At 35.5% G+C, this 14,536-nt stretch overlaps 1 protein-coding gene across 1 annotated transcript in view; it reads left to right on the forward strand.

Moving 5' to 3' along the window:
- Positions 1-597: 597 nt before the first annotated feature.
- Positions 598-14,536, forward strand: part of PNPase (polyribonucleotide nucleotidyltransferase 1) — a 71,052-nt gene continuing 57,113 nt past the window's right edge. Inside the window, exon 1 of the mRNA XM_081730840.1 lies at positions 598-805. Coding sequence (XP_081586966.1) covers positions 627-805 — 179 coding nt within the window. The 5' untranslated portion in view covers positions 598-626. The remainder of the gene's footprint in view (positions 806-14,536) is intronic.

The following is a 14,536-nucleotide window of genomic DNA, read 5'->3' on the forward strand; positions in this document are numbered from 1 at the left end:
CGATCGCCCCCCCCCCCAGAGAGGAAAGTTTCTTATTTTATATATATAAATAAAACCCATCCCAAAGTTTGGAGCCCTTAAAACTAGTAGTATGACAACCCCCCCCCCCCCAGAAGTCGGTCCTGGATCCGACCCTGTCAAGAAAGGAGAGCCAAGGAATATTAATTGTATTCTGATATTTAAAAAGAAAAAAACAAAAGAAAAATGAAAGAAAGAACAGAATTAACGGAACAAAGTAAATTGACAAACGTCAACTTCCAAAACATTGAATACGAAATGACTCAAGAATGAAGTTTGTCTAGTTTTATTACGTTCAATGGAAGATCATGGCACAAAAGCATCATTCAAATACTACACTCATCAGCATTTTCTTCATCAACATTTTCAATTGTCTCTTTCAATTAAGGAAAATACGTATTTATAAGCTGTTTGATACACGTAAACTATCGGAATGTTTGGACTATTCACTCATATATTGAAGGAAATGACTGATATATAATAATTGCAATGTTCATGTTTTCTACGTTTGGAAAATTTTGTTAGCATGGGAAATTCAAGAGCAAAATGGGAATTTCTGCTTCAGGAGATGGGGTTTTATAACGTTTTAGGCTGGTATCACTGGTGGCATGGCGGCTTCCGTAAGAAAAGTATCAAGATATTATTGCCAACTAAACAGAGGCTTTTCAACATTTACCTATTTTATTCCTAGGAGAGAATGTTATCCACAATGCATTAGATACTATTGTAGCATCGGAATAAGTAGTCCGAAGAACGTCCTTGAATTTGAGATACCATTAAGCAATGGGTAGGTAGAGCAAATTTTTGTGCAAGGGTGTAAGTGTAAACATAATACAGTACTAAGGCTATTAACATATTGAAAGGGTACAGATCCATACATAAATTCATTGCGTATAGACTTCTTTTTCAAGAAATCGACCCTTTATCTTAATCATTTTTGGCTTATAGACTTTCATTTCTTTGTGCAGATTCACTTTAGGAGGATTTCAGTGTGCGTACACAATAAGAACTATTATGCAAAAGACACTAAGCAACGGAGTATGTTTAGTACAAGGGGTCCACAAGCAAATAAAAACTAAATTTACAGGATAAATGAATGATGCAAGTACTTAGACGTAACCAAATGTAACCTAAGCTAACCTAAACGGAGTACGTATGTTTAGTACAAGGGGTCCAGAAGCACTTAAAAAACGAAATTTACAGGAGAAATGAATGATGCAAGTACTTAGAAGTAACATAACGGAACCAAATCTAACCTAAGCTAACCTGAAGTAACCTAAACTAACCTAATATTAGTAAAAATAAACGAAATTCAATCATTTTTTGGAAAATTATGCGGGACCCCTACACTAATATAAGACTAATCTAAACTAACCGAATGTGAGCAGAAATTACCAATATTGTATTTTTTTTTTTTTTTTTTTTTTTGAGAAAAGAGCTGGACCCCTTCTGCTAAACATAGGCCACCTAAACTAACCTAATATTAGTAGAAATAAGTGAAATTCTATCATTTTTTGGAAAATTATGCGGAACCCCTACACTAATATAACATAAACTAAACTAGCCTAACCTAACCTCACCTTACCTAATCTAAACTAACTTAACCTTCCCTAAACTAACCGAATGTGAACAGAAATTACCAAAATTGTATCTCTCTTTTTTTTTTTTTTTTTTTTTTTAGAGAAAGAGCTGGACCCCTTCTGCTAAACATAGACCTAAGCAACTTGTGCTAGATGGCTGTAAACAGCACGAATACTATCTAACCGAGTCGGGTTAGGAGGAAAGGTGTTAGAACACAGGTCCCCAGGCCCATATCGGGGCTTAGGGGGCCGGAACCCCTACATTTTTATTGACCCCCTGAAATTTTCACGGTAGGCTTGCAATATGGTTGTAGGCCCGCTCCCCTCGTTCTTTGACACTGGAACTGGACTAGTCACTACTACTGCTACATCTATTACTGGTACTGCTACTACTACTGCTTCTCCTATTACTGCTACTACTTATATCGAGAATTCAACCAACTCCTGCGGGTCTTCTAACCAGTTCCTACTACTACTACTACTACTTATACTAAAGCTTCCTTACCACAACATTTACATCTTAAATCTTTATAACATGCGATTTCGATTCATTATGAACTACGATGTATCGTTAGAATCACGATGATTCGTTAAAAATCACTGGGGGGAGCAGGCTGTACTCAATCCGGAATACTAACCGAGTCAGGTTAGGGGGGAAAGTGCTAGAACCCAGGCCTATACCCACGGTTGGCTAGGGAGCCGGAACCCCTAAATTTTCATTGACCCCGTAAAATTTTCACGGTAGGCTTGCAAATGAACTACAATATGGTTGGATCGGGCCCCCCTTCCTACCTTTTTGGGCTGGCTACGGGCCTGGTCCCTCCATATATGTTAGTAGCTAGGGTGGTTTCTTTTTGTACCAAAGTTTAATATTTAATTCACAGAGTATTGCGGAGCGAGCGTCAGCGAGTGAAGGGTTAGAGCCCCGCAGGGCACTTGTTTTCTGTCTTTATTACAGCTAAATGGGAAGAGGGACCTGTGTTCTAGAACCTTGCCAGGGTAGGGGCGCAGCAAGATGACCGAGAGGGGGCGTGTCCGTAGGCAGCACATACAGTAGGTATACACATAAACGAGGATAGCATAAAACTCTTACCTTATGAGTTTTATTCTGTATTTGTACGTTACTAAAGACATTATAGGTAATATCCCGGCATGTTTTCATTACTTGCACATTTGTGTTTTAAAGTAACATAACTTTTGCAAATATGCGGATCCCTTAGGTCTCGGACAGTTTTATGGTTGCTCGTCATGAATTAGCACACTGATTTCAGATACTTCACTCTGTTTACTGTGGTTAATGGTTACCTTATGGGCAAATCCGTGCTGAACAGGTTAATGTATTTCTACGTAGATGGGCATCTCACAGGTAAGAACACAACATTGGTCTACTAAAATATTAGTACAAATTTGTTTATTATTACAAATAAGTAAATCTGCACCGAAAGTAGTAGGTAGGGGTGTCATGCAGAGTAAGAATTTTTCGCCACCTCATGATGACTAAAAATCATAGTTTTTTAAACATTGGCCTCTACTATACGGCGGGTTAACGTATAAACCGACACCCTCAGTCCGTTCTTATCAAGCAGAAGAAAACTGAAGTCCATGCGCTGAAGCAGTGTTTCCTTCATCAACTTTCCTTGATCAAAAAAATTGTAAATGTAATTGGGAGATGTGCTTTTTTAGTCTTCTACGTTCTTATGTACTCATAATAAACCTCGCAACGAATACACAATCTTTAATAAAGCTTTCAACTTTTATGCGGTAGGTTTGCTTCCAGTTCGCGGCAAATGGGTTTTGTGTTGGACAAACGTCGTGTGCGGGTATTTTCTCGGGATTTTCCCGTTTTCTTCGGTGTTCCATTTTCTTCATCCCACCATTTACATCATTATCATAATCACCAAGAGAAACCATATCAAAAATAGAAAACGTGTTTTATAGTTTTCAACGTGAGTTGAATAGTGTGCTAGGCTCATAGAAATAGTTACGACATCATTGGCGTGTGGGTGGGCCCGTGACTGGACATGCACAGCGATGAGGGCAGCCCCTTAGCGATGGAGTCCCTAACCTCTCCATTGCATGAGCCATATCTTTAATTTTTACATACTTTATTGACTACTGACATTGATTCCAAACTGAAAGTTCCTATTGCGAGCCGTCTCACCATTCTCAGCCAGAGATGTCATGTCTTTATCATGTATAGTGAACGACAATACCAATTTTTACAGCAGCGGGTCACGATTTATTTCTGGCGTTTGTTTCAGCAAAGATCGCATTCAACGGCTGTGAGAAAAATAAAAACTAGCTCCACATAGGGGTCAACATACTACCCGCTCTACTCATTCACCCATCTGCAGGGGCATCACACTACAAATGTGGTATCTAAGGGAATATATCAGAAGGCCTGGTAACACCTAGAAAAAACATATGTCAGTACGTTTGAGAGATCAGTAGTGGCTTTGCCACCATGAACCAACGCAGGATAGTAAATAAAATATATTTCAAACACATACTAGAAACATTTGCCTATAAACCAAAAACCGAGCAAGGCAGCAACACCAAAATTCATTCCTAATTATATCAAGGCATGCTCTTTCGGGACAGGACGTTTGGGCGCAAAGCCGTTTAGGCGCCAGACGTTTGGGCGCGAGGTACATAGTAAAAATCACAATTTACGACATATAAAGTAAGCTAGGCACTGAAAACTAAGCGCGAATCAAGATATATACATTTCCTACACTTCTATCTTTATCTCACCTCATTTATATATCTATTTTCTATCTCTATCTTATTTATTCATCTAAATTAAATAGTTTAATGCGTTTGTGGCATTTGTTGCCTAACCTCGTCATGGATTGATTTTTCGCTTGTTCACGATTCTTGTACTTCTGTTCTAATGTTGATCTAATTTTTATATTATATAAGAAAGCTAGGAAATTAAGGAAACAGACGAACTGTTAATAATTCTCTTAATGTTAATTAAAACATATTTATTTAATTTTTGTATTTTTCAAAAAAGATATTAAAATTTGTTTTCTTTCGTATTACGTTTGCCAAACTCTTCTCTTCCTTAAGTCCAATAAAGAACTACCAATAAAAGATTTCCGCGCACTCGAGTTGAGGGAAGTGGCCCCGCGTAGCGTAGTCGCTAACGCTCTCACCTTCGGTGCGAGCGGTCCCGGGTTCGATTGCCGGTGGGGGCACTCGGTCGAAAAAGTGTAACACGCTCTTTCTGGCCAGCCACCCTGAATGAGGTTTTCCTGGGTTTTTCTCATTCACACCAGGCAAATGCCGGGGCGGTACCTAATTTATAGGTCCAGGCCGCTTCCTTCCTTCCCCAATCCTTTCTTCCTTCCCTTTCCCCGGATAGTGTGCTCCCTCAAACGTGACAGGCTAAATGGCCTTAGATGCCGAGAGCCCAGAAATCTAAAAATCCTAAATCCTAATCGAGTTGTGGGAAAGATATTTCGCATACAGGGTGTCTAACATATTGAGTTTAGGAACTGCAGTATGCCTTATTTCTGGTATCACTTTTTTTTTTTATTAACATTCCAATATAAAAGTCAAAACTTAACACACTTTTTTTTTCGTCCCATTGTAAGCATTTAATCTGCATTAAAGAAAGTGGCGAAAGAAAAAAAAGAACGATTTCAAAGTGAAAAATAATAGTTAAGTGTACATATATTGGTCATTTAGCCACTAGAAATGTGTTTGACACTCACACTTATTGCATAACTACCAGGGTTGTCAAAAACCATGGTTTTTATTGAAAAATTCAAAAACTTTTTTTTTTGGTTTAAATAATTTGCTCTATATATTCATATCATATATGAACAGAAATAAGTCTGTTTCGCCTTGATGTTATTATGCAACAACCGGGTTATGCTGGAAGGAGTCACATAAACTTAAAGCGGAATAAAAACCGCTTCTCGAGTTACATCCGAGAAAAATTGTCCTCCATTTGAACTCAGAACCAGGACTAATTTTCCACAAATGCTATACGTCTGCCGACTCAATCACGAAGGAATCCTGATAAAAATACGTTGTACTGATCTTTACATGCTTCTTAATATACTGTCAGAGTCATTTCAGAAGGACAAAAAGATAAACAGTTGCACAAGTGAAACCATTATACAGAATTACATATGGACAATTTCAAAGTACTACGGAGTACAGAAGAACTAATTTAGATCAAGTTAGTTAACAACGACTTTTATTGGTCCAAATTAAAGAAATATAACGACTTAATTTGCATATCAGTAAGAAAAGTGAGTAAAGATACGAATTATTTGAGTCCACTTTGGCTCAGACTCATTTATACATAAATAGATACCAAAGATACTTCTCATTTCACTAAATGCCTCTCGTGGGGTCTGTATGACTCCCCCCCCCCACACACACAAAGTACGGCATTTCGATGTATTTTATCAATAGTAAAGATTGAAACGAAACAATATTTAGAATTTTTCTTTGATTGCAATTACATAACAATAATAACAACTACAAAAAAAAAAAAAAAAAAAAATAACAAAACAAACATTTATAAACTTATATTTGGTCTAGGAATTAATTCGTGCGGTTGGTACGCACACATTGAAGCTGTAGTACAAACACAAAATACATAAATACCGTAAGAAAAATATTGTACATCGCTAGCCACCACTTTCGCCCATCTGTCAGGCAATGTACGGATTCCGTGGCGAAAGAAGTCCTCATCCTTGGAAGCGATCCAGTCAGAGACCCATGTTTCGATATCTTCTGAAGAAGTAAACCGCTGTCCAATCAAATCGTTGTTCATGCAATCGAACAAGTAGTAGTCCGAAGGAGCAACGTGTGGTGAATACGGCGGGTGGAATAAAACTTCCCATCCGACATTTTCTAAATAGGTTTTGACCAGTTTTGCGACATGTGGGCGAGCGTTATCATGTTGAACAATAAGTTTATCATGTCTGTTCTCCCATTCTGGTCGTGTTCTGGCCAGAGCTTGCTTCAAACGCATTAATTGTCGTCGATAACGTTCTCCATTCATAGTTTCACCCGGTTGCAGCAGCTCATAGTACACCACACCTTTCATATACCACCATATGCACAGCATAACCTTTGCACAGTGAATATCTCGTTTTGGTTGTGATGGACCTGGTTCACCTGGTTTCACCCAGGCCTTTTTTCGTTTAGGGTTCTCGTAATGGATCCACTTCTCATCACCCGTAATAATTCGATGCAGAAACCCCTTTCTGCTCTGTCGTTGAAGCAGCAATTCGCAAATGGTTTTTCGTCTTTCAACGTCTCTGTCTTTCAATTCATGTGGAACCCAATGTGACATCTTTTGAATCATTCCCATGGCTTTCAAGCGTTTGGAGACTGTTGTTTGATCAACGCCTAATGCTGCTGCAAGTTGTTCCTGCGTTTGACACGAATCCTGCTCGAGCAATGCTGTCAATTCTTCGTCTTGAAATTTTTTTGGCTGTCCAGCTCGCTCTTGGTCTGCCAAGCCGAAATCACCACTTCTAAACCGTGCAAACCACTTCTGACACGTTCGCTCAGCTAGAGCATGGTCACCATACACTTCCACCAAAATACGATGACTTTCAGTCGCACTTTTCTGCATGTTAAAGTAATGCAGCAGGACACCCCGCAAAAACACTTTATCAGGCACAAATTGCGCCATGTTCACTTAACTACAAACTGGTGTTGTTGACGCTTTAATCCACTGCCCTATACTACGAACGATACGCGATGACAGGGGTTTGTAACACATGTGTGGATACACGGAACTGTGGGACGCTCCGTTCGTTGCGCCATCTCTTGTCCACCCGCACGAATTAATTCCTAGACCAAATAAAAGAAAGTTGCATTTGTAGTATAACCTTTTTGAATAATGAATGGGGAATTTAGGTCTGAATATAATACGAATAATATACGGGAGTGAAACGTGATAACCTACAAATGTATGTTCATCAACATTTTACAAACACTTACACTTTTACGAACATTTTTCGTTTTATGGTTTAAACCATTTTTTTTTTTTTTTTTTTTGAAAAAAACAGCTGGTTTAAACCACCTTGGTTTAAACCAGCCAACCCTGATAACTACAATGGAAGGCCTGCTTTAAGTTTTTTTTAATAAAATAGGCTCACTATGTATGTAATGCAGTCAATCATATCTAGTCTGGTCTACTTACCTTTGGCTTAAAAAGTTATCAAATAAAAAGCACACTTAACTTTGGTTGAAACTTAAATTTATGAAATTTAATTGTTAATTCAGTTTTTAGAATTTTTAAAATTCCAGTATTTCTAGTATGTAAAACAAAATCCAGTATAATTCAAGGACTTCCACTACAGTAGACACCTTGTGATATCTTGATTCGAACTTAGTACTCAGCGCCTAACATTATGACTTGTAAATTTAACTCTCGCCCAAATGGCTTCGCGCTTAAACGGCGGCGCTCAAACGTCACGTACCGTGCTCTTTGCATTGGTTATGGTTACAAGTTGGTGCGAAGTTGGCAACATGGCCATTTTTGGGTAACAAAGTAATCCATTTTTCACATACTTTAATTTTTTCCCATTTCTAAGGCCACATATCCATGTGCCAAAGGCTAAATGTTATATCTATTCTAAAGTACGTATGTGATGATTTCTCTCTTTCAGATATCAATCTACTGATTTGATTTCATACAACTTTATGTGGGTCTAAATATGGCACACACTTTTTAGCCAACGTTGTTGATTTATTGTATAAATTCCGAAACCCCAAAGAAATTTCTGACCTGGACCTTCATCTACTCCAAAAGCTCTCATAGGAAACAAATTTTGAAGGTTGTCAGAGCTTCCAGTTCAAAATGGGAGAAGACGTTTTCTACTCATTGTTGCTGAGACAGGAGTCATTTTGAAAACGCTCTACTACCATAGCCAATATAGATGCCCAACTCAAATTTGGCCATTCTTCATTATTGGTGTCAGGTAACATTTTTGCAAAATTTGAAACAAATCCGAGATAATGGAGTGGGAACTTTTTTTCAAAATTGGTCCACTTGACATGGAATGACCCTGTTAGATGTCCAAATAGAGGACAATTTCATTCGGATGTAAGCCAAGAAGCGGTTTGGATTCCGCTTTAAGCTTATGTGATCCCTTGCAGCATAATCCTGTTGTTGCATAAAGACACCAAGGCGAAACTGTTCCATGTGTGATATAAATACATAGAGTAAATTATTTAAACCAAAAAGAACTTGGTTTAAACAAACAAACAAACAAAAAAAAAAAAAAAACTTTTTGTGTGTGTGTTTGTGTTTACATGGTTTTTGCCAACCCAGTTTGGTGAAGATCTGGTGTATTAACAGATCGGTTATTTTCTCCTTTCATAAGTATAAACAGAATTTTTGTTCACAAATCTATATTGTTTTGAATTTGTGGTATATATAAAGTCAACAATCTATGCCTACTGTATTACTTGTTTCGTGATTACACTGAAATTTCTATATATAGGTTCGTTAAATTCTAACGTTATCTTTCGTTTGGATTCTGTAGTGCATGTATGTGAGAAACTGAAAATACATCGACAAGTGGATGAAAATACTGTAGGTTATCTGCAAAACAATAACAAATTATAATAAGTAAAATTCTGTTGATGTCAAGTGCACTTACACTAAAGTTAATTACAGAGAAAGGGGGAACTCATACACAGAGTAGCTCCCAAAAATATAAATATGGACTCGATGAAGTATCCGAAATATTGGATATTATTTCCTTTGTTTTGCATACAAGTGAGAGTATTTTCAAGTATGCATACAGTTATCAAAATTACAAATTAATTATATATATATGCCATAAAAAAAAAACTTTCAAATAGAGTAATATATAAATAGCCATGGCTTTGTAAACATACACATTCATAACATAATTAACAAAGACATTTATACGTTGTCTTCAAAGAACTCATTTAGCAAGTAGCAAGCATGTGAATACCTATCTATTAAGAAGTTATGAAGATCGAACTTTAACATAGAATACGATTTATTTTGCTTTAGAAAATCAGGTAACTTATTGAAATTTTTTGTGCAGTACAAGGAATACAAAGTAGATTAGTACGTTGTATTTGGTAATATGTATTCCATACGATCTATTAGAATTCAGGTTAGTTAAACGCTAACCAAAATTACAACTCCGAGGTGATCTGTTGTCATGAATTTAGTACTATTACTACCATTGTACTGTACTACCATTGTTTGTCAAAACATCCTTTGTCGAAATTTAATTCATATTGGTTAGTTCTTACATAATTCAAAGGCTTGTCTTTCCAGAAAAGAGGGCGTTTTGTGAAGAATTTTGAAGTCATTAATGCTATATTTGAATTATGTAAATCACTTGATAACTCAGTAACAGTTATACCTTCTTTGGCATCTCTAATGTGTTCTTTGATTGTACTGTCAACGTTTCTCTTGGTCATACCTATCTATGTTTGTTCACAGACGCACGTCTACTTACATATATCTGAATGCACTTTTGTACTTAAGAAATAAGTTTTAAATTTCGTTAAATGCTTTTCTAAATTTCTCGGTGCTGTGAGAGATAACTTAAAACTCGTAGTTTTTGCCCCACCTTCTGTAATTTGTATGGCAGTCTAGGCCAAATTGGAAGGAAATCCAATTGTTGGAATTTTTTACGTGTATTTATTCCTCTTCCATTCCTCCTTTTGAAAATTTGTTCCGATTTATTGCCTCATTTTTCCAGCCTATTCCTTGAATAATCATTTTTAACACGCAGATTGTGTACTACTTGTAGCTGTCAATATTCATGTAGACATAAAGTAACAAAGCTTTAACGTATTCATTTTCGTTTGCGTACTAGTATATCAATGTGCAATAATAAGTTTTAAAAAATAAATAACTGAGCACATCTTTTTTAATTGTTTACCCCAGTGTTAGGCAGCTTTTGCTTGGTACCTTTTGCAAGGAACGACAATTCGACGAAAAACAAGATACCACCGTGTTATATTCCTGTGTTTTACTTTGATACTTTATTTCCGAAAATCCTGTTTTTGGTATTTTTCTTTTGGTTTACTACGAAGTTGTCTGCAGTTGTTTCCTGTAATATTTAACACAAATAATGAAAATATGAAATTGTAATAATCTTGAGTACAAAACTCTCATTGTTTTTATCGCATCCATTTTGCTTTATTGCCACATCCCGAATCCAACTATTTCCTATTCATAGGCTGAAGAAACCCCTAAATATGTTAATATTTTTATTTTCTGGGAAATGTAGATCCCGTGATTTATGATTGAATTATAATTCAGTGTGATCCCTAAGTTTATCTAACATGCCAACATCCTTGTTTATTTCTGTTTGCCTGGTTTTAATAAAATATGACTCATCGTACGTAATTCTTTCAATTCGTAATGACTCCTTGTGTAAAAGTATTTTTGCCTTGTTTATGGAACATTTAGTTTCCATTAGATATCTTATTAAGCCAGACACTTTTATGTTTTGTTCCATTGAATCCATCAGATGTTTTTTTATTGTTATTGCTATATTTAATTTTGTCATGCCTATGTAAGCAACTTTGCATTGACATGTCACCAAATAAATGCCTGAAAGGTCTTGGTTGTCTAAGTAATAACTTCATAATTAGTTAAATATTTTACCAGATAATACGTGATTTTAGTGCTACTCTAAATCCAAAAGTTACCACTACCGTAAACTCAGGTTACTTGGAAAATCTGGGGCTATGTGAAAAACTGACATTATTTTTGTTACATGATATAATAATAAGAGAACTGTGACAGATATGTCGTTTTCTTGCAGACCAATGAAAAGTAGGCACCTAAAAGAGGCAATATCTATGGTCATAAGTGCTGCGTCTTACTTATAGACTGGTATAAAAATTCTCAGCAATTGATAGGTTTTTTTTAATTTTCTGTAAATTGTCCCTGTGTTTCCGTAATGAAAAGTGATTTTTACCTGGTTGCGCTAAATGTAATTGATTTAAGAAGTTTCGTAATGAGGCGAATTAGTTTTACATTTCTACTTCCTTTCTGGGAGAATCTGTGGCTTTTATTATTTTTTATTTCCTTCCTTTTTTTCTGTTAAAAATTATGATATTAGTCAGGGGATAGATAACGATGATGATAAAGTTTTGCGTGAACCTACCTACAACCGCAGAGAACAAATTGTTTTTTTTTTTATGACTTTGTAGCAAACAATTTCAATATGTGAATTTCTACCAGTAGGACCTAGCTTGGCATTTATTTTTTGTCCTTATCGTACTGTGTTACATTATTATTATAACAGTACCATATGATATTTTTGCAGAGAGTTAACGTGAATGTATACTTGTAAAAATGTTACCAGATAATTTTGTAAACCAATGTAAGGTAATTACTGATCTGATATATACATAAAGTTCATAAAATTATGTAGGACATGTTTTAGTCTCTTAAAAAAGCCTCAAGAGCTTACGCGTGTATTGGCATTTACCAAAATTTCTCTTGCATATTGTGAAAAAAAAAAAAAAAAAAATTAATTGCCACTGTAGTTAATTTAGATTGGTTTAACAATTTATTGTTAAAAAAAAGAGTATATTTTTTTAAACGTAAAACAGCCTAGGAGCACATTACTATGAAACAGGGTTGGCAAAAACCATGGTTTTTATTGAAAAAACAAAAAAAAAGTTTTTTTTTTTGGTTTAAAACCGTTTTTTTGGGTTTAAACAAGGTTTTTTTGGTTTAAATTGCTCTATGTATTTATATCACATATGGACAGAAATAAGTTTGTTTCGCCTTGGTGTTATTATGCAACAACCAGGTTATGCTGGAAGGAATCACATAAACTTAAAGCGGAATCCGAACGGCTTTTCGGCTTACATCCGAAAGAAATTGTCCTCCATTTAAACTCGAAACCGGGACTAATTGGGCATAAATGCGATACGTCTACCGACTCACTCACGAAGGACTCCTGATGAAAATACAGTGTGCTGATCTTTACATACTTGTTAATATAATTATCAAAAGTTATTACAGAAGGGGAAAAAAAAAAGTTGCAGAAGTGAAACCATTATACAGAATTACATATGGACAATTTCAAAATACTGTAGAGTACAAAAAAACTAATTTAGTCCAAGTAAGTTCACTACGACTTTTATTAGTCAAAGTTAAAGAAATACGACTTAATTTTCAAATCAGTAAGAAAACTGAATAAAGATACGAATTATTTGAGTCAACTTTGGCTCTGACCAATTTATACATAAATAGATACCGAAGATACTTCTGATTTCAATAAATGCCTCTCGTGAGGTTTGTGTGACTCCTCCCCCCCCCCAAAAAAAAAATACGGCATTTTGATGTATTTTATCAATAGTAAACATTATTAAAACGAAACAATATTTAGAATTTTCTTCGATTGCAGTTGCATAACAATAATAACTATAAAAAAAATCACATAAGAAACATTCATAAACTTATATATATATAACTTGCTTTTGTAGTTGAATCTTTTTGAGTAATGAATGGGGAATTTAGGTCTGAATTTAATACTAGAATATACGGGAGTGAAACGTGATAACCCACAAATGTGTGTTCTTCAAGATTTTACGAACACTTACCGTTTTACGAACATTTTTCGTTTTCTGGTTTAAACTAACCAACCCTGCTATGAAAGAAACATGGGCATGTTGCATATGAATCTTCTCTTGAAAGTGTGATCTTGCAAATAGTTCCTTCCAAGTAGCCTCAAAAGCGGGGCTACTTGGGGACAGCACATTCTGGCTGCTGGGAGTCTTCAATCTCAGTAAAATTTTGTTATGACTTCAGGAAAAGGTAACATGGACTAAGCTCTAGAAACATCACAAGAAGAAGAAGAAGAAGAAAAAATAATTGCAATAAATAACAAGGGGTAGCATGAAAAGAAAAAAAAAAACTTTCCAAGTAACCCCAGTTTGCGGTTCCTTTTGTATCCTATATGTAAATTTTGGTCAAATTGGGACGGCTATTTACTTACTTATTTTGGTTCCTTTGCCTTGTTCTTCTGTTCTTCTTCCCTATTACTCTTATAAATTCTTAGTGTATTTTTTTGCCATTTATTTAAAGTCGATCAGGAGTAACCTTTTTGTGTATTTTATGTGCCTTGATTATTTGCGCCTGAATGTCATTTTCTGGGGATAGTGATATATATATAGTAAGGAAAACAAAATATCCAAACGTTGGCATTAAGTTTAAATGAATGGGCTGATTTTTCATTAACGTAGAAAACCGAGGCACTTTGTTTCCTGTAAATAGTCGTGTGGAATTTATTACCTCATTTTGATCTTTATTTCCGTTGTAAATTTTAATTCTTCTAACAGCGTTTCCAAGTCCTTGCCGTTCCTATAGATAAACAAGGTATCATCTGCGAACCTATAGTATTTAACAAATTTAAACCGATTCCCCTCCCCCTCCATATTTTGGTTTCATAGTAATAATGATGATGTTGACAAGCAGCAGTGATCGGGCCAAGGACCCATAGCCAACCAAACCTTCTGTTTCCTTATAGTATTTATCAGGCTTATAGTATTTATCACCATAGTTTAAACCAGTTTTTTTTTTTTTTTTTTTGAAAAAAAAAACTAGTTAAAAAATGCTTTAAATAATGTGAACTTCATGGTGACGTTTCCATATATCAAACTTATTTCTTTTTCACCTTTTAATCAGGGCGTACTATGTCAGGACTCATAGTGGTCTGGTCTCTTTTAAATAGTTGAAAAGTGACCAAAATCTCATCAAAAAATAACTTTAAACCTTGATGTTAAACTTGGGCAAAATTGAATTTTACATTTTTTTTTCCAACCAAAATAGGGCCGGCTGGATCATAGGTGAAATATGTAATGTTTTAATATGTTAAGATTAAAAATTATTTTATTTAAGTTTGTCAGCTAATTATAAAAAATGGATTACTTGTGTTTAGAGG

This window comes from Thermobia domestica, chromosome 11, assembly GCF_964235325.1.
Source record: "Thermobia domestica chromosome 11, izTheDome1.hap1.1, whole genome shotgun sequence".
Lineage (NCBI taxonomy): Eukaryota > Metazoa > Arthropoda > Insecta > Zygentoma > Lepismatidae > Thermobia > Thermobia domestica.